This window comes from Coenobita brevimanus, chromosome 101, assembly GCF_032717465.1.
Source record: "Coenobita brevimanus isolate Jiangsu-jjx chromosome 101, ASM3271746v2, whole genome shotgun sequence".
Lineage (NCBI taxonomy): Eukaryota > Metazoa > Arthropoda > Malacostraca > Decapoda > Coenobitidae > Coenobita > Coenobita brevimanus.
The window spans coordinates 5,998,987-6,020,422 of NC_137054.1; the positions used below are offsets into that span (position 1 = coordinate 5,998,987).

General features: G+C 43.5%; 1 protein-coding gene across 1 annotated transcript in view; it reads left to right on the forward strand.

The window, feature by feature from the left end:
• Positions 1-21,436, forward strand: part of LOC145415122 (glutaminase liver isoform, mitochondrial-like) — a 182,229-nt gene that overhangs the window by 33,078 nt on the left and 127,715 nt on the right. The window contains exons 3-4 of the mRNA XM_080284541.1: positions 20,585-20,672; positions 20,908-21,050. Of these exons, the coding sequence (XP_080140667.1) occupies positions 20,585-20,672; positions 20,908-21,050 (231 nt within the window). The remainder of the gene's footprint in view (positions 1-20,584; positions 20,673-20,907; positions 21,051-21,436) is intronic.

Consider the following 21,436-nt stretch of genomic DNA (forward strand, 5'->3'; position numbering starts at 1 on the left):
AAGCTCGTGGTTTACTCGTGCCGTGATATTTCTTTCACCCCTCCACCGCCATCTTTCCCACTTCCTCATCCGCTTCCCTCCTGACTCCCCCCTCCCTCGTGTCTGCTTCTCCCCCACCCTCCTTCTTTCCCTTCTTCCCCCTCCCCCCTCCCCCCTCCCCCTCCTCACCTTTTTGCCTCCGCCTGCCCCACTTTCCTCGCTCCTAAGCCTTAACTCTCCCCGTTCCCTCTCTGTTCACCTCCATTCCCTCTCTTTCCCCCTCTCACACCCCCTCTCCAATCCCGTCCCCATCCCCCTTTCCCTTCCCCTTCGTACCTCTCTCCCCACCCCCTCTCCCCGTCGTCTGTCCGCCGTCTTTCCTTTCCTTACCTCTCCCTCCTTCACTTCTCCCTTTTCTAATTCCCACCTACCCTATCAGTTATCCCCCTACTTTCACTCCCTCCTCCTTTCCCTCGCACTAGATCCTTCCCCCGTTGTTTTTCTCCGCGACCTCTTTCCTCCACTACATCTCCCCCTCCCCCTCCACTGCGTCCTGCCTCCAGACTACACTAAATTTTTCTCCTCTCCACTTTGTCTTCTTACCATAACCTCTTTTCTTTTCTCCCTTCTTTCTTTTCTCCACCTTCTTTTCCACACCTTTCTTTTCTCCACCTTCATCTTTTCTCCATCTTCTTTCTTTTCTCCACCTTCTCTCTTTTCTCCACCTTCTATCTCCTGGAGTTTCCAATCTGAACTTTAGCTTCTGTGTCTTCTTCCTCTCTGACGGGACCGCTCTTTCCTCCCCTTCTTAAGAACAGTACCTTTCCACCCCATTTCCTCCCCTCCCTTTGTATCTTTGTACCTCTTAGCCTCTTTTTCCTTCACTCCCTCTCTTCCACCTTTCTTTTTTTTTTTCCCTCCCTCACCTTTATTCCTCCGTCCTTCCCTCCCTGCCTTCCGTCCCATCTTCCTCTTTTTACTTCCCTCCCTAAATGTGCAGTATTTACCCATCCATGTGGCGCCATTGTGTTGGTGTGAGTGGTTTGTGAAGTTTTGGGTCTTTTTGTTTATATATATTACACACACACACACACACACACACACACACACACACACACACACACACACACACACACACACACACACACACACACACACACACACACACACACACACACACACACACACACACACACACACACACACACACACACACACACACACACACACACACACACTGCTCCCTCGTCGGGGTGAGGGCATCGTGCGGGAGTGCTGAATAAATCCGACTGGAAAATACGGTAAAAAATTACTGCCAACTCCTCTCCTCCATCCTGCTCCTCTTTCTCCTCCATCCTCCCATCCCCTCCCCCCCTCCTGACCTTCCTTCCCCCCGTCCCTTCCTGTTTGTTGGCGTGAGAGGGCTATTGGACCACGGGGACAGGCTCCAGTAGATTACGTCGACAGAGAGAGAGAGAGAGAGAGAGAGAGAGAGAGAGAGAATGTAAATGTACACATGTAATTGTTTACTTACACATATATGGTACATAAACACATTCGTACGTACTTTTTTTTTACACAAACACACCCATACATGCCTGCATAAATACATTCATACTGTACACACACACACACACACACACACACACACACACACACACACACACACACACACACACACACACACACACACACACACACACACACACACACACACAGGTAAATCTGATTAAAAAGACACCTCAAACAGCTCTTCATAAAACGCTTGACTGTCATTTGAAAACACTTTTAAATGTAAAGACTGAAAACCGACATATTTATATAAACAAGACTAAAAAATTCAAGACAACATCCGAAAAACCTGGAGTATGTTAATATATATATATATGAAATGTCGTGTCCTTAACCCTTTGGCGTTTAGAATATTTTTGGGCTGAATGTGTGGTGTTAAGCTAAATAAAATTCCCCTGTGTACCGGCAAAAATAAAATTATTCGATTTTTTTTTTTTTTCCGCAGCAGGGATTTAGCTCGGTGAAAGTTAATCTTGTGGGGGGCCGGTCAACCTGAATAAATTAGCCGCGTGCTCAAGCAACACCAGAAGTTTGAAGTCACCCCTAAGTCAAATCAATTGTCTTCAGGCAGCAATAATTAAATGAATACTGTGTCCTGGAGTGAAGGGCTTAAGAAAAATTTGTTAAAAAATCAGAAGGCTGACGATATCCAAGCAGTTAAAATTACAGCTTATGACAAATTGAAACATTTTACCTGGATATCATTACTTCAGAATTTTAATTACACAAAAGGTTAATTGTAAACACCTGAAACTAATTAAATATACTTTTTTTTCAGTCACGCGGTCAGTAAACTGTTGCTCAGGAATCGAACACAATGCACATCTCAGGACCCTGAAGCACTGACTTAGTAATTACCGCTTGCAACTCGGAGGGAGGGCAGCGAAATGGCAGGGGACAGGGCGACATGGAGGCCAATTGTATGTGGCCATCCCTTACGGAATTTAGGCTTCCGGCTAGAGAGAGATGGATAGAACTCGGGATTTTGATATCCTGGAGGTGGAAAAAAGAGACATTAGAAGTTTTTGCACACCTTCCCCGGCCTTCCTGCAGAAAAAAGAAAGAAAAAACAGTAAACAAATACAGTGTACAATAATTCATACCCAAGATATGTTTCTTATAGGATGAGCGCGACATGTAGGAGGACTCGGCACACTCCTTTCCTCGTCCTTTCTGTTCTTCGAAAATTTGTTAGCGTCTAAATTGACATCGAGGTTGGGTCATTGATTTAACCTCGGCAGTCGGATAGTGTTATTATTATTATTATTATTATTATTATTGTTATTATTATTATTATTATTATTATTATTTTTATTATTTATCATCAGGCGACTTTATTTAACTTAGGAAGGATATGTAGTGAAAGAATTAGTCAAAGCTATATCCAACCCCTGCAGTTTAAGAAGTCGAGTATGTAGTGAATAACAGCGTCTGGAGATAACAGGGTACCGGTATAGAAGGCGTCACCGGACTGAAGGGGATAAGCACACACACACACACACACACACACACACACACACACACACACACACACACACACACACACACACACACACACGGTAACGTTCCCGCTTGCCAACCGGTGGACGGGAGTTCGCGCCTCCCTCAGGTTGCGAAAAGTTTCACTGACGAAGTGGGTGGTTACTGTCCCCCTTGAGCAAGGGGACGGGTGTGTGCGTGTGTGAAGGTCACAGCCTTACCCTTAGATCGGACTATATGAGCTCTCAGCTCCCTTCCGGGAGGGTAAAAGCTGACGATCACGACCATCAAGTGATCCTGACCGACCCGGTGAATTACACACACACACACACACACACACACACACACACACACACACACACACACACACACACACACATCCAAAGCAGCACTACATCGAGTGAGTGGATGGTGAGCGCCTCCACGTACCACCACCAATAATAATGATATTAATAATGATCATAATAATAATATCATCATCGCAGTCGTCGGCGTCATCAGAGGGTAGCCTGAGTAAAACAGAAAAACACGTCATCGAAGTGAAGGGGCTAAATTTCTCTTAAGACGGATTGTATTTTTTTTTTTTTTAACTTTGCGGACACACACACACACACACACACACACACACACACACACACACACACACACACACACACACACACACACACACACACACACACACACACACACACACAAAGATTGCCTAACTTCCTCACACTTCCGATGGTGGATGTAAATTTCCGATGCATCTGCCAATCAGGTGACAGGAAATGGACTCTTCTAATTGGGATGCTAACCATTTCACTCCGAGTACCTCACTTACGTTCAATTTTTGGCTGCCTCCAAGACGATGTTATTGGGCTTAGAATGGATCTCTGTTGGTGGTCGGGTCATTGAGGACTGTTATTTAGCCTCTGTAGGTCGGAAAGTCTCCCCCGAGTTGAATAAAATCGTCGAGATAACAGTAATAATAATAATAATAGTAGTAATAATAATAATAACAAAGAACAATAGCAACAGCAGCAATAACAGTAACAACAGCAATAACATCAGTAGTAACAATAACAGCAATAACAACAGTAACAATAATAATAATAATAATAATACTGTCAATCTGGTGAGGTATTTTTTAGTTTCTCCTTGGCACATGCGGACGGTAATAATCAGTTTAGGGGAGACTTTTCTGATTGGAGAAGTTAGATAGTTTTCATTAACCCCACCAAAATGTAGGTGGTCTCTTAAGCAGAATATAAGTGTTTGGAGGCAGTAATAATAAATACAAGAAAAACTCCTGAGATGGAAGGGATCGTCGTGGCGAAGGAGTTAATGATGCAGCTGGAGCCGGTGTGTTGCGTGACCGAAGATGCAGTTTTTGTTTTTGCTGCCTCCAGTCGACTATATTAAACTTAGGAAGGATCTCTTTGGGCGATGAGATCAGTGAAGCCTCTACCTAACCTTTCCATTTCGAAAATTTTGCCGTAAATAGGCGAAAATCAAGTGTTTGGAAGGAGAATAATAAAAAGTACGCTGTGGTAGTGGATGGAAAGAAAAGAAGTCTACGAGTATATTATAACCCCTCCAGTTCGAAAAGTGTCTCCTGAACTAAAGAAAATCGTCTGGAAGTAATACGATTCTAACCCACACGTCATGATCATAGTGAAGGTGTTGATGATGCAAGTGTAGCACGTGGTGGGTTATGTAATGTGTGATAATAGTGCATGTTTGGCTGTAATAGCAGCTCGGCATACTAAGCCTCCGTGGCGGTATTTCCCCACCTGAGATAAGATAAGAGGGATTTACCGACCTGTAGCGTAGACCATCATCATCTGTAATCTCTCTCCCCTTCTTCCGCCCGCACGTCTCACAGTTCTCATATAATCCCCCTCCCCACCCCCACCCCTACCCTTCATATTTCTCATAATCCCTCCTACCCATCCTCCCACCCTACTTCTGATATTTCTCATATTTCCCCCTTCCCTTCCCCCCATCCCTACCTCTCATCTTTTTAACCACATTTACCCTTAGCCCTTATACTCCTGCACCCCCTACTTTATCTTTCCCCCTCCTCCTATAGCTCTCCTCCCATTTCCTCTCATTCTCCTCCCATGTCCTCTCGTTCTCCTCCTATGTCCTCTCATTCTTCTCCCATGTCCTCTCACTCTTATCCCCTTCTTCCTCCACGTCTCATTTCTTCCACTTCTTTATCTACCCGTAACTGCTCCTTCTCGCCGCTTCTCTCCTCTTCCTTCTCCCTTTCTTTCCCTCTCCTCGTCTTTTCTTTCTTATTTCCTCCTCTTCCTTTCTTTCCACTTCATATACCTTAAACTTCTTCCCTATCTTCCCCCTCTCCCCATCCATTCACCCCAACTTCTAATATTTTTCATCTCCTATACCGTCACCCTCTCGCTTCTCCTTTTTCATTTCTTTTCTCCCTCTTTTCCCCCCCATCTCTCCTTTCTTCTCTCTCTTCTAACTTTCCCCCCTCCTGTTTTCCTTTCCTTTCTGCTTTTCCTTTCCTCCCACCTCTTTACCCATTCCTTTCCTCCTCTTCTTTCCCTCTCCTGTCATTTTCATCCCATTTGTCTCTTTCTCCTCCTCCTCCTGCTGCACCTTCTTATCTTACTCTTCCTCCTCCCGCGGCTTCTTATCTTTACTGTTTTTTTAAAGCTACCCATAGTCCTTCCCCTTTCATCTTCTCCCGCCTCCCACTCCCCTCTTCTCATCTCTCTCTTTTATTTTCTCTTCTCCACTGTCTCTCACCTCCATTTTATCCTTTATCTCTGCTACATCCATCTCGTCATTCCTCATCTAACTTTTTCTCTTCCTCCTTCCTCGCTTTTCCCACATATACCGTTTACCATCTGTTTCCCGTCCCCGTTCCTCTCTCATCCTCCTCCAGTGTTTTCTCCTTTCCCCCTCCTCTCTCCTGCTTTGTGTATCTCTCCTTCCCCTTCCCTCTCTCATCTTCCCCTCTTCATCCTTCCTTTTTCATCTCTTCCTCCTCCCCACTCTCCTCGTCTGCATCCCTTCCCCTTTCCGTCTCCTGCTTTCTTCCTCATTTCTCTCCCCCTCCTTCCCCTCCCCCTCCTGTTCTCCCGCCTCGCCACTCATGTAACCCTTTGTCATGCAAGGCTCTCCCTAAGCGGATTAAAATAGCGTGGAATTAGCCGGAATTTATTACTTAAGTGGTGTCTTGTCCCCACAGAGTTAGACATGTAGATTAAAAAAAAAAAAGTCTTTTCCGGCACTTTATGACATTTTCTATCATTTATGTTGCTTTAAGTTTACGTTTCGAGTCCCCTTCAGTAAAAGGTACCATTACAGAGTTCTTACCTAATTTCTTCATGTATTTTGATTCAGTTTACGATAACTGTTGTGAGCAGGTCCTAGCAATGGAAAGTACTGTGCCCTGCAAAGGTGCTGTGCTTGCATTGTTTCCAGATTTATTCATATAGGCTGCTGTTTACTGTTTCCCTCTGAACAGTGTTTGCATAGTTTGAAAATATACTTTATGTGTAGGAAAATGTATCATCATCGGCATTATCATTATCATCATCATCATCATCATCATCATCATTGTCGCTTACTGAAGAAAAAAGCAGTTTCAGGAAAACAGTATAATCCTATTATGCAAGTATTTATTGTGCATTACTCGAGAGAGAGAGAGAGAGAGAGAGAGAGAGAGAGAGAGAGAGAGAGAGAGAGAGAGAGAGAGAGAGAGAGAGAGAGAATTTATTCTTTACTTTTTATATATTTAGAGTTATGGATAGATCTTGTCACGTACTGTTCAGTATTATGCATGTTTCATTAAAATGATTTTACTGCATTGTTCATTAAGTGCAGACTGTATCTACAAAAATGTTTATATTGTTTACCGTATATTTTCCTTTTTAATGCATTGATTACTTCTACACTATACGCCGGATTTTCACTGCATTGATATTATCCTAAAGTCTTTGATGGAAAAGTTTCTAGAGAAGGGAAAGAAGTTGTTTGCGGCATTCATGGAGTTGAAGAAAGCATATGACAGAGTGGGTAGACAAGGAATGTGGAAAATAATAAGAATATATGGAGTAAATGGGAAGCTGTTGAGTGCCGTGAAGAGTATGGATGAGGATGCTAAGGCTGCAGTGCGTGTGGATGGTGAACTGAGTGAATTTTTCTGTCTGAATGTTGGATTGAAACAGGGATGTGTCATGTCTCCATGGTTGTTCAATCTGTGTATGGATGGGGTTATAAGAGAGATACAAGGCAGGATGTTGGAGGGGCCCTAATGAGAAAGGGTAGCGTTTGGAAACTTCCTGTGCTGTTGTTTGCAGATGATACTGTATTGTTAAATGAAGAGGAAGGGGAACTGTAAGGCTTAGTGACTGAGTTTGGGTATCTAAACGGGAATGTAGGGAAGAGTAAAGTTGTGGTCTTCGAGAGAAATGAAGTCATTGAGTGCACATTGAGGTTGGACAATGAGGAAATGGAAAATGTGAGTGCGATAAAGTGCATGGGTAGTGTGATGAGTAAAGATGGAAGTTTAGAGAATGAAGTGCTTGAAATGGTAAAACGGGGAAGAAATGTTGCTAGTTCTTTGAAAGCAGTGATAAGAAGTAGGGAAGTTAGCATGGAAGTAAAAAAAGTCTCTGCATGATTGTATTGTGATACTAACTCTGACTTATATGAATGAAGCTTGGACCTTGTTGAACGGACTAAAGTCAAGAGTGAGAGCAGTGGAAATGAGTTAATTGAGAGGAGCATGTGTGGAGTTACATGGAAAGACAGACTGACAAATGAGAAAGTGAAGGAGAGTTATGGTGTGGATGTGGATGCGATAGAAAGCATTAGGAGAAATACACTGCATTGGTTTGATCATGTGCAGAGGATGGTGAGCGACAGACTAACGAGCAGAGTGTATGTGAGTGAGGTGAAGGGGAGGAGAGAGATGGGGAGACCGAGGGTGAGATGGAGGGATAGAGTGGAGAGGGATATGAAAGAACGTGAAGGCAGCGAAATGGCGGGGAACAGGGTGACATGGAGGCGATTTGTGTGCGGTCACCCCTTAACGGAATTAAGGTGCCTGGCTGTAGATAGGTACGGTAGTTATTAAGTTGTACTTACAATTTTTGAGCTATGAAACCATTATTTTTTAAACCTACAGATATACCAATTAAGATACAAGCTCATGAGCTAAAAATGTTGGAAAATTGTTTTACATTCATTTTTAGCAGGATTCAGTGGCATCATCATCACAGAGATAACCGGAGACATTTCTAAAATTATTTATAATTCTATATATATATATATATATATATATATATATATATATATATATATATATATATATATATATATATATTACTCGGGTAAAATAAAAAATAATAAACAGGTGATGTTAGCATTACGTGGCTGGTTTTCCCAATATGGCGGGCTGGTGCAGAGCAATGGACCTTGGTGCAGAGTGGACAAAATCTGAACAACGTGCTGACTCCAGGCGTCCTGCTGGCTGCCGTCCAAGCGTCGCGATCGTTACACCTGAGGCTCAAGCACTCACTCGCACACAAAACGACAGGCACCACTAACACGTACGCAAGCACTTGCCACTAACGCTCACTCAGGTTCATGGAGTGATGAGTGTGATTCCCGGGCCCGTCAGACTCTCGTACAAAATTGCTTCCCCTCTGTTCCTGTTCACTTAACAGATTCGATTGTTGCGTGTCCTATTCTATGGGACGATATTGTGGCGTAAATATTGTCTGCCATATTGGCTAGTGCAGTCAATGGACAGTGATCCTAAGCCTTCTGCATGAAAGTGTTAGCAGCTTCACAAACGCCAGTTTTTATCAGTAATATCTTCAGTACGATGACGCCTTATTGAAGTTTATTCCTGCTGTCTCCAGACGATATTATTGTGACGGGAGACTTTCAGAACTGGAGGGGTAGATATTGCGTTCATCAACTCCTTCACTCTTAGAGGTTCTTCGCAACTTGAACAGAATCACGTGGAAGTAACAGATTAGTAACACTGCTGCTTCGTCTGATTCATAGGGTGAAAATTAAGTCATGTAATGTAGGTTTTCACAGAATTTTCAAAGCTTCAGCCAAAAAAATAAATAAATAAATAAAAAAAAATAAATGCACCGTAAGTAATCAGTTTCGTAATGAAATTAAGAATACGACTTATAATAACTGGCTATAATACTGATAACTCCTGTTTAAACACGTTCGGGATCAAGATGTCACATGAAACCGCTGTGACTTCAGGAACGTGCGCATGGATCAATAAATTCAAAGACGAGTCGCGCGGTAACCACTTGTATTTATTGATTTATTTATTTCAGAGAGGACAAGGAATCAGATGTGGGGGATCTTTCCAAGCTTCTTGTTCTGTAGAAGTAAACATTTAGATTTTTTTTTCTATTGATCGTAGCCAAGAGTTTTTAATTTGGCGGCTGCTAAAGCGGCAGTATCAGGGCTTGAGTAAGTGTAATGTGTGCATTTAATTACTTCATTAGTTATGATTTGTTCTGCATTGAATTAAAAGATCTATAAAATACTCCAACTCGTACTGGGAAATATAAACGACGCCGTATCGCATGGATATTGAGTTGATTGTTGGGTATGAGTAGACTATTTGTTTGTGCTTATGTGTGTGCATGATACATATCTCAAGGTTATCCAGATTATATAGGTAAATAGCTATATAGCTATATACCGGAGAGAGAGAGAGAGAGAGAGAGAGAGAGAGAGAGAGAGAGAGAGAGACCCGAATTCCCCAAACCCGCCAGACAGATTAAACGACACTACCCAATTAAACTTCTTCATCCGTTAACGGAAGATTTTGTCTGTTAAACGAAAACGTCTTTTTACCTCCGCCAACTAGTTGGAGGAGATAATGCATTCACTTGTGTCTGTTTGCCTGTGTATGCACAAGATATTTGAAAAGGTTGTTTTCGGATTTCTGTGAAATTTGGCGGATAGGTGGACAAGGGGTCAAGGGAGAGTTGATTAGATTTTGAGGTGGATCAGGACCCGAATGCAGGAAATAATAAATTTTATTGGCGTTGGAAGTATGTGCTCTGTAAGTGCTTTCTAGTTACAACTACAGTACCACAACCACTACTACTACTGCTACTATTAGTTGTTATTATTATTATTATTATTATTATTATTATTATTATTACTATTATTATTATTAATTATCATTAGGCTATTATTATTATTGTTGTTGTTGTTGTTGTTGTTACTATTATTATTATTTCGTTGGTGTCCTGAGTATGCGATAGTTGATGCGTGAATGCAGAGTTGCCAAGATGACTGCTTATTTCGTTCTTCTCCCCCAACGAGAGGACTGAGTTACATTTATAGGCTGGAGGCGTTTGGTAACTGGGTCTCCGCTTTTGTTTTCTGCCTTTGACATCGGAAAATTGTTAATAAAAGTAATGTGCAGTTAGTCTTGCTGTATATTTTTGTTGTGGAAGTTGTTTGCAGTGCAGTTACAGTATTTATGAAGTTGGCGTGCGATAATTCTTGCCTTAAATTTATGTTGTGGAGGTAGTTTGGAGTGCGGTTATTTATGAAGTTTGTGTGTGTGCGTGTGTGTGTGTGTGTGTGTGAGAGAGAGAGAGAGAGAGAGAGAGAGAGAGAGAGAGAGAGAGAGAGAGAGAGATCAACAGTAATAACATTCAAAACACTACTATGAGAGCAAGGCTTACCGGTACTCTAGGCACCAAGCCAACAACGAGCCTTGTCACTCGTGAACGGTGCCCATTTGTGACTCATTGTCTAAAATTATCAGGTAGAATCATCCGCTGCTTTACACAGGTCTTAATCTTACCACATGTCCACAACATAAAGGAGAACCCAAGGAGTGCAACCCCAGTACCGTACAGTTGATCAAGGGACCGAATCTTTGGCGTTACCCTGCGACCGTAACATGTAATTGACTTGTCATAACAAAATTAGTTCAGCCTTACCTAACACCCAGCCCTTCCGTTAAGTCTGATCCAACTCGGATGAAAACTGTTTAAGTTATACTGTTCACACACACACACACACACACACACACACACACACACACACATACATACACACACACACACACACATACATACACACACACACACACACACACACACACACACACACACACACACACACACACACACCATCTCAGGTGCATAGAGGTAATCAAAACACCCCCTCAGGACATCGATGTGAACCAGCTTGGAATCTGGCTGCTATTGGATCCCAATGGTTTCATGTGCAAAATTTCGTTAAAAACGTGTAATAAGATTCGGCATACGTACATACATACATATTCAGCGTCAGTAATAATGAAAGCGGACATTTTATAAGGTAAAAATAACGTAGTAATGGAGAACTTCAGTACCGGAAATGAAGGAGGAAATGGGTCATGGTCCTTGCTTTCTGACCCCCCTCTCCTGACTCCCCTCCCTCCCCCGTCCTCCTTCCCCCTCCCTCCCCCACACCCCCTCTCCCTTCCCCTCCCCCACTTCCCCTCTCCCTTCCCCTCACTTCCTCTCCTCTTGTCTCGGCCCGCGGAGACTGTGTGGAGCCTGTGTTGTCTGGGCGATGCGGGGCTAAAGTGGAATGTTTGATAAATAAGTTAGATTTTACGCTTCACTGGATTAACCTGTAGAGGGCAAGAGGATTGTGGGTAATGGTGGTGGCTGTGGTGGTGTTGGTAGGGGTTGTGGTGGTGGTGCTGGGGGTTATGGTGGTGACGGTGATGGAGGTAGTGATGGTGATAGTGGAGGTAGCGTTGATTGTGGTGGTGATAGGTACCGGATGTTGATTATGTTGTAGTGGTGATGATAGGAGTAATGGTGCTGGTGATTGGTACCGGATGTGGATTGTGTTAATGATGGTGATAAGTGGTGGTGATAGTGATAAGTGCCGGTTGCTGTGTTAGTGGTGGTGATTGTGTTGATTACGGATGTTAATTGTGTTACTAGTGGTGGTGATAGGTAATGGATGTTGTGTTAGGAGTGGTGATGATGGCGGCGGCGGTGGTGGTGGTGGTGGTGGTGGTGGTGATAAGTACCGGATAACGATTGTATAAGTAGTGGTGGTGGTGATAGGTACCGAAAGTTGATTGTGTAAGTGATGGTGGTGATGATGATGGTAGCGGTGGTGGTGATAGGTAGGTGATGGTGGTGATGGTTGCCTAGTGATTGAAACGGTGATAGTGGTAATAATAAAGATGGTGATAGTTACGGAGATACGATGGCTCTGGTAGTGATGATGATGATGATGAAGGTGGTGATTGTGTTGGCAGCGGTTGTGATGGTTGTGGTGGTGATTGTGTTGGCAGCGGTTGTGATGGTTGTACTGGTTGCCTAGTGATTGAAACGGTGATAGTGGTAATGATAATGGTGATTGTGTTGGCAGCGGTTGTGATGGTTGTGGTGGTGATTGTGTTGGCAGCGGTTGTGATGGTTGTGGTGGTGATTGTGTTGGCAGCGGTTGTGATGGTTGTGACTGTAGTGGTGATGGGAAGGTTAACGGTAGTGGTGATACTGTTAATGATGACTGTGATATGGCGATGAGTGTTGACGGTGATGATGACGTTGGAGGAGGTGATGTGGTGAAAATGACGATGGTGGTGGTGTATGGTGATGACGGTGGGATAGTGAAGATGATGGCGTGGTGGTGGTGATTATGATGTTGATGGTTATTGATGTACGGTAGTGGTGATAACGAGGGTGGTAGTAGTGGTAGAAGTAGTAGTAGTAGTAGTAGTAATGATTTTAACAGTTACAGAAGTACAGTAGTGATGAAAATAGTGATGATAGGGAGGATGTTGTGTAAAAGTGTGTGGGGTACTCTGCTTTATGGAGCTGAGGCGGACCAGTGGAAGAGAATGAGAGGCAGGGAGGGAGGGAGGGAGGGAAGAGAGGGAAGAGGGAAGGAGGGTGAGAGGGAGGGAAGAGAGAGAAAATGGAAGGAGTGTGGGAGGGGGGGAAGAGTGGGTGGAGGAGAGGGGAGAGAGGGAGGTGTTACGTCATACTCTTCTGTCCTCCTTCCTCTTTCCCTCTCCACTCATATCCCTGTCCTCCCCCCTCCTTCCCCCTCCCCCCCAATCCTCTCTTCTCTTCGACCTTCTAGTGAGTTCCAGCGTCTCTCTCTCTCTCTCTCTCTCTCTCTCTCTCTCTCTCTCTCTCTCTCCCCTTTCCGACCCTTCCTTCATTTTTTCTTAATTTTTCCTCTTCCTTGTTCCGTCTTTCCCCTTTCTTTCTCCTCCCTTCTCTTTCACGTCTGCCCTCCTCTCTTTTCTCTTTCACTTCTCTTCCTATTTCCTTTTCAGTCTTCCTCCCTCCTCCATTTTCTCTCATTTCTCTGTTCCGTCTCCCATCTTCTCCCTCTGCTTTATTCCCTTCGCCTCCTCCCCTCTTTTTCGCTATTCTTCCTTCCTTCTTCCTCCACATCTCCCTTCCTTTACACTGCTGTCCTTCCCATCCTTCCCTCCTTTCCCCTTCCATCCCTTCCCCTCGTCTCCCACTCTCCCTGCCCCCCCTCCCCTCCTCTCTTTTCCTGCCTTCCCTCCCGTCCCTTCCCTGACCTGCCTCTCTCTCTCTCTCTCTATCTCTCTCTCTCTCTCTCATCCCTTGTCGCTTTCCTCACTGACCTATTCCCCCTCCCTCCCTCACCCCCTCATGCCCCCTAATCCTCCTCCCCTGCCTCCTCCCCCCACCACCTCCCATCTGTCTCACCTCCCTCTCCTTCTTTCCAGTGCCCTCCTTTCCGCCCTTCCCCTTCCCTCCTCCACTTTTTCTCCTCCTCCTCTTCTCTCTCTCTCTCTCTCTCTCTCTCTCTCTCTCTCTCAAGCCACCCACTGCCCGCGCCCCTGCTCACCACTTTCACTACCTCTTCCTCTCTCCCCTCCTCTCCTGCCCCACCTCCTACCCCGTTCCTCTCTTCTCATCAATGTTTTCCTCCCTTCACTACCTCTCCCCCTACCTCTCTCCTCCACAAACCCCCTCTCCCCCTACCTCTCTCCTCCACAAACCCCCTCTCCCCCTACCTCTCTCCTCCACAAACCCCCTCTCCCTCCTCATTCCTCTCCCCTTTCCTCCCCTCGATACTCTTCACTCCCTTCCTTCGCTTCACCCACATTTCCCTCTCTTCCCGCTTCCCCTCCCACTATTTCTCCCAACTCCTCTTATCTTCCTCCCCTTCCACGCTACCTACTCCTCCTTCCTTGCCCCCGCCACCTCCCTCCCCCTCCCCTGCTCTTCCCTCACGTGGTTGTCTGCAGAACTCTACGGAATTATCTTCTATCGTTTCACTACTCCACTTACGTACCCAGTCTTTCCTTGTTTCTCAGACCATCTTGCTCGTGGAAGCGGGGTTACTTTTTTGAGAACAATTTTTATATAGGTGTATTTACTATATTTAGATCTCTCCTCTCCCCTTCCAGCCTCCCACACGACTGCCACCGAGAAAATATCAGAAGAATATTATTGCATTTTTGAACTGAGACATATCCCACCCCCTCCCTGTTAATTTGTTGCTCAGTTTAAATCCATTGTGTTTGATATATCACTGTTATGTCAGTTACAGTCAGAAAGATGTAATTGTGGTGAAGGTGAAACAGAAACCAGGTAATGCAGTCACAGGGCGAAATTGCGTTAGAATTTTTACAAACTATTAATTAGATGGAGGGATGGAGTGGAGAGGTATATGAGAGAGGGGGTGTGAATTGGGAGCAGGGCGGTGAAATGGCGGGAGACAGGGTGACGTGGAGGCGATTTGTTTGTGGCCACCCCGTATAAGGGATTAAGGCGTCTGGCAATCGATAGATAGACAGATAGATTAATTAGATTCGCAGCTCAATATAGGTTATAGCCTGTTAAGTTCGTGGTGGAGAGTAGCGTTTGTCTTAGTTAAGTTGGCGTTTATGGTAGCAGTTAGGTACAAGGCGAGACGTGCAGGTGTAATAAATATGAAGCAGAATTATGTTTGTTAATTATCAGGGAGAATATTGGATTCAGTTTTTTAGTGGTGTTGCTGCCGTTAAGTATATTTGTTTGTGAACCGATTTAATTAAGGTATTGATGACTCGCCCGTCAGTTATGTAGCAGTATATTTTATGTATCAATATGCACTGTACAGTTTCTCATCATTTCCACACTACTGTAATGGCGGAAGAGTGTGAAGGTCGTATTAAACCTGAAATCGAGAAGTGGGATTTATACTCCAAAATTTTGACGATGATTTCTGAAGTACTTGTCAATGATGGAAAATATATGGCCGTTCTGTATGGCTGGTGGCTGCTTTGTGTAATATATACGGAATGCAGGCTGACCGTGTGTAATACCACAAGCGTTCCATAAATGACCGTCACAGGGGTTTGCACTCCACTTAGCGATTTAAAGTTCAAGCATACGACATTGGGAATTGAAGCAGAAATCAGATATTACTAATAAATATTGCAGTAGCTGCAGTACAGTACTCCTTAATTAAGTCTGCCATTGGTGACAAGTCTCTTCTTAATTACAGTATGTACGGTATATTTTCTGTATCATTGCCTACCGTACCGTCTCTTATCAGCTTGATGCTAATGGGAGGCGTATGTGTGTGAGAGGGGAAAGAGGAAATATATAGGGCCTACCGTGACATAATCCAAGACGGTACTCCCGCACGGTCTGTCTCCCGCTTCCCCGGGCAAGGCAGCTTTAACCTACGTCTACCCACACGCGGGACTGTCTGGCACCTTGTCTCTTCCCCACCGCTGCCCCTCCCCGGCGCAGCTCTGCCACACCAGCCCAGGGATTTGCACATAACGAGGGATGCGGATCTGGCGGAGCGTTGAGAGGGGACGGTGAGCGTGATGGAAGATCGGGTTATGAAGACTCGATTCTGGAGGCTTCTAAAATGCCATCTTTTGAGCTGATAGATCAATAGCACACTAACCCAGTTTAGCCCGTCCCGTGCGTTTATGCCGTCAAAATTCATGCTAAAACAGCAATACCGGTAGCCATTAAATTCCTATGCGCTGATGCTCATTTGTACAGGTTGGAAGAATATAAAATGATTTATTGATTTATTTCACGATTTTTATGGGAATTTCAGAGATGGAGTTATATCCTGTGCAGAATAATCAGATTCATATCGACATGTGCAAAAACATAATATAAGGGTCAACTGTAGTTGGTTGGTTGGCTGGCTCTCATCTCCATGATATAGGTATAATTACACCACCAGAACATCACAAGGATAGCAAGGAAAGACCCTTCTCTATCCCCGCTCTCCTAGTCTTCCAGCCGATATTGTTAGAAGTATTGCCAGAACTGAAATTTTATACCAAAGAATGAAAATAAATTTTCTTATTGTAGCATAGACTGCCCTCAATAAATACATGCAAACACACAAAACCTACATAATGAATGCACACACTGGGCTAGTTGCTTGTTGCGTTGCGCTCCCGGATATGAGAATGAATGAAGCAAAAATAGATGGTGTGACTAAGGGCTTGAATGATGTACCGTACAAGAATCACAGTTTTCTTGCATGTTTGATACATTGTCCTTTCCGCTCTACCTGGCCAGTTCTCGATAAACATAGGCGCAAAGTACCGTACCAGTACTAGGGGCTGTGGCTCCCTGTGGAGCCGTGATGCAGTTTTGGGGGAGTGGCATTGATTATCTCAAGTATTTGAAATCAGTGGTGTGAGAATTTTATAATTATCGTTCGTAGGCAGTATTTGTGAGGATTTTTTTTTTTCCTGTCAATCATCTTGTGCTGAACATTCCTATAGGCTGTGCAAGATGAATTCCCTGAGCTTAAAAGACCCATTCGTCATTTGCACCTCTCGTAAGCAAGAATAGGATGTTGCACTGGTATCAGCAGATTGGCTGTCTGGGTGTTTCTGTCAGTCTTGTCTGCCTTTTTCTGTTAAACTTTCTTTAACCGTTAGGCACTAAACCAAAAAAAGAATCCACATGGAATATGATCTCTTCTGTAACTTTGTCTCAACCACTGATACCCCACATGTTTGAAAGAAAAAAAAAAATCTACCATACCAGCAAGTTTTCAGTTTACTACCTGAGCGTTTTTTTCATGTGCATGGATATCATCTTTTTTTTTTTTATCTACCCAGTTTTTGCAATCTCGTATCCAACATACTTATTCGAGTGGTGCTGCTTTGTTTCATTCTCCAAGTGAAGAAGTATAGTAGAGGAGGGTCACAGATGTTATCACACGAAATCGGGGGGGGGGGGGGCACAGGACGAAAACAGTTTTAGAACCACTGGCTTATGGTATGTGGCACCCCTTCATTATATTTTTTTTTACCCTAAAACTAGCATCGCCGTATGTTCGATATTCCATTGAAAACTTTGTTTTTTAGTCTTTTTATATATGCATGTTGGACTGATTGTGTACAACTAGGTAAATTACAGTACTTCCATGTTAGCTTAGCTCTGTTCAACACGTACAGCCCGAGAACGTCATACGAGTTATTCTTGCAGCTACCAGGCAGTTTTATTCGGCTTGGGAACCCCCGTAAAGTGAAGGGGTTGTAACTATATAATTATGTAACCTCCCTAGTTCTGTAAGTCTTCTAAGCTGAAGGTAAAAGACAACAGGAATAATATAATATGTTAAATATAAAACACGTCAATAGAGTGAAGTGGTTAACATACAGTATATATTAAAAGGATGGAGTACCTCTCAGTTGGTTGTGTAATTTATAATGTTGGTGGAAGGACTAATGATGGGCTATTTAACCCCTGTCTTGAAAGGTTACCTGTAGCCCAATTCGCTAAAAGATGTAATGCTGCCTACTTCTTCTTTCACATTTATCATTCTTTTTCAGAGTCTGTCCTCCTTTCTTCCTATTTCTCCCAGCTTTCCTGTCTTTTTTTATTACTCGTCTTTAATTTTCAGGTGGCTTTACATTGAGTGACAAGCCTAATGGTTTCCTATAAGTCAGGAAACCATTTACAACGCTGGGTGGCAACCGTATAACCAACCCATACGTGTTCCCAACATGTCAACAGGTGGATTGACGGAAGCCTTGTGTCCCTCACCGTAAAACAACAAACATAGAGACATACAGCTACCCCGTACGGGATTATCGGGATTATGGCGTCTAACTAAAGACAGTTAGATAGATTTACTTCTCATCTTGACAGGCTACCATATTTATTTCTTCTCACTTACCTTCCTTTTCTCTTTTGCCTTCCTTCACGAGCCATCCTTCCTTTTTTCATACTTCTGTCATTTCTCCTTCCGTCTTTTTCTCCTCTTTCTCTTATTTATTTTTTTTACTTTCTTTTCGCCTTTCCTTCTGATACCATAAAATTACTTCTCTCATTTTATTTCATCCTCATCCATCTTTTCTTCCCCAGCTTTCTCCTTTCCTCCATAAGCCACACCTTCGTCTCGCTTTTTTCTTGTCACTGTTTTTTTTTCATTATCTTCCTCACTCGTCACTTCTTCTCCTTCTCTGCCTCTTTGTTAGTATCTGTTCTTCTGCATTCTCCCTTCCTCCACATAGACAACAATATTTCTTTCCTCATTCCTTCAGTCTGGCTTCTTTCATCCTCAGTTCTTCCTCCGTAATCCTCTGGCAGCTTCAACCCCCACTCTCTCTTTCTGTGTGTGTGTGTGTGTGTGTGTGTGTGTGTGTGTGTGTGTGTCTGCTTGATTACTTCCTACCTGTATCTCCTTTTTCATTTTATTTCATGTCTCCCTCTCGCTTCATTTTCCTTTTTTCACACTGCCCCCCCCCCTTGATGTTTCCTCTCTTCTCTCTCTCTCTCTCTCTCTCTCTCTCTCTCCCATTTCCATATTCCCTTTCTCTCCTTTTCACTCTTCTCTCGTCTTTGCTCTTTCCTTCGTTTCTCTCCCCTCTTCCTTCCTTCTTTCAATTCGCTTTCCTTCTCTTCCATGCATTTGTCCTCATCTCTCTCTCTCTCTCTCTCTCTCTCTCTCTCTCTCTAGTAAGGGGGGGAGGGGCGGCCATTTTGACGCGGGAGGCACTAGTGTTTAATATGCGGCCTGAGGCTGTATAAGTGAGTGATGCAGGAGGAGGAGGACAAGGGGAGGGAGGAAGAGAGGAGAGGGGAAAAAAGGAGGAGGAGAGGAAGGAAAGAGAGAGAGGAAGAAGAGAACTGGACGAAAGGAAGGGATAGAAGAAGAGAGGGGAGGACGAAAACAGGAGAGGTAAGAAGATAGGGTAGGGAAAAAAGGGAGAAAGAAGGCAAAACGACGAAAGAAAGAGGAGGAAAAGAGGAAGGAAGTGGAGGGATGAATAGAGGAAGGAAAGTGGAGGAGGAGGGGGAGCAGAAGCAGGAGAAGGAAGGAAAGAGGAGGAGGAGGGAGGGAGGGAAAGATGAAGAGGAAAGTACTTATAATACAAGAAAGGAGGAATTAGTGATGTTATTAAAGGCTCTTGTTGCCGAGAGAGAGAGAGAATAAGCCGGAAAGTCCAGAAGCGTGAGTAGATGTATATTACGGCAAACGAGGTTAAGCCTACAACAGAAAACGAGGATAAACGAATGCGACGAATGCCCAGTCAAAATCGTAGCACTATTTTCAAGTGATGTGAGATCGTATTTTCGTCAGCTTAAAAGCGCATCTGACACCTGTTCCGAAACATTTTTTTTTTCTTGTTACACCTTATTATGCTTATTATTTTGTATGGAAGAGTGTATGATAAGGATTTTGGTTCTCTTGTTCTATCCCCTAACATGAAAGTTGTCAAACTGGATCCAAGTGAATATGTGGCGCGCAGCTCGTACCGAAACTGTGAATGGTTATGCGTGTGAGGTGGAGTCAGGATTCCGTGGATTTGAATGATGAGTGAATGTGTGTGGTCCATTCAGTTGGGCAGACCTTAGTTGTTCATCTATCTGGTGTTTTCTTGTTCTGTCCGTAGGTGTGACAAGAGGTTTGGGTGATGATTATTTGCATCTGTAATTCATGTCTTTTATATATTGATGTAAACCGCGTAAATAACATACAAGGAAATAACATACTAGTTGAAAAAAAAAAAAAAAAAAAAAAAAAAAGAGGAGAGAGAGGTGCTACGGCTCCTCAACTGACGACATACGGCCCTTAGTGATAGAGAAGTAGAGTCGTCTGGTGATGCTGGATCTTAGATTATAATTATACAGTATACGGTACAGGGGTGGAATTCTCAGACCTATTATCGGTCGATTCCTGGTTGTAACTCAGACATTGATTTGTAGGCAGGACAAGGAGACCATGGAATTTTATAGTACTGTTTTCCTTTTCCTGCCATCTTAGTTACCAGAAAAATATTTTCTTGCGCTACCATTAGTTTTTCCAGAGACAGCAAAAAAAGGAGAGTGTAAATGTTTCCCATGGCTTGTTTTTCCTGCAAGCGAAAATCTGAGGTACAGCAGGGAATTAATCACAAATTAGTGTCAGAGTCCCAGCCCAGGTATTTTATTGTATATTAAATCTCCCTCAGCATATAACAGAAACCGGCCACAAGATTAACCTAGGTGGTGTAAAAAAAATAAATAAATAAATAACCTGCAGTAACTAATTATATTTTCTTGGTCTTCAGAGTCACGCCGATCAACGTGGAAGACCAGCTCTTCGACATGTTCAAGGACGAAACCGATGAAACAGTTCACATCGGCAAGTTTATGGCAGTGAGTATACTTTTTTCTCACCTGACGAAAGTTAGAAGTTCTAGTGGAGGGTTATTTATGGACCACCCCGTATATTCACGTGAGGTTCTAGTGGAGCGTTATTTATGGACCACCCCGTATATTCACGTGAGGTTCTAGTGGAGCGTTATTTATGGACCACCCCGTATATTCACGTGAGGTTCTAGTGGAGCGTTATTTATGGACCACCCTGTATATCTGAGTACTCTCCCAACAGGCACTGTCAGAGGTTGGACTACGCAAATCTGACCCCAGACTGTCTGAGCTCCGAAATAACCTCTATGAAGTACACACGCAGCTGGAGAACCCTCGCGTCGCCTCCCCGTCCACCCTGGCACTCGATAAGACGGCATTTAAGAGGTACCCATTATCTTGTTATTAATTTTTTTTTGTATTTATTTTTGCGACTGTTTGTTTTACTTTAGATCATTACTCCTTTTTTTTTTCCCTACCTGTTCTGGAAGTCCATGTTATAAATCAGGAATGCAAAAAGAAAAAAAAAATCATTACTTTGCACAGGCGAAGTAGCAAACATACTTCATAGGAATAATGGAAATTTAACAGGCAATTTGTGGGGGATTTCCTATGATCTTTATAATAATAATAATAATAAGTTGATTATGGAAACACTTGCAGACTGCTATGTGTAATGACGGGTTTGCCAACATATTACAGCCAAGAGATCTTTCTTAAGTAACATATACTTTCCCCTATGATTATGGAGTGGGTGCACCTCATGATAATTA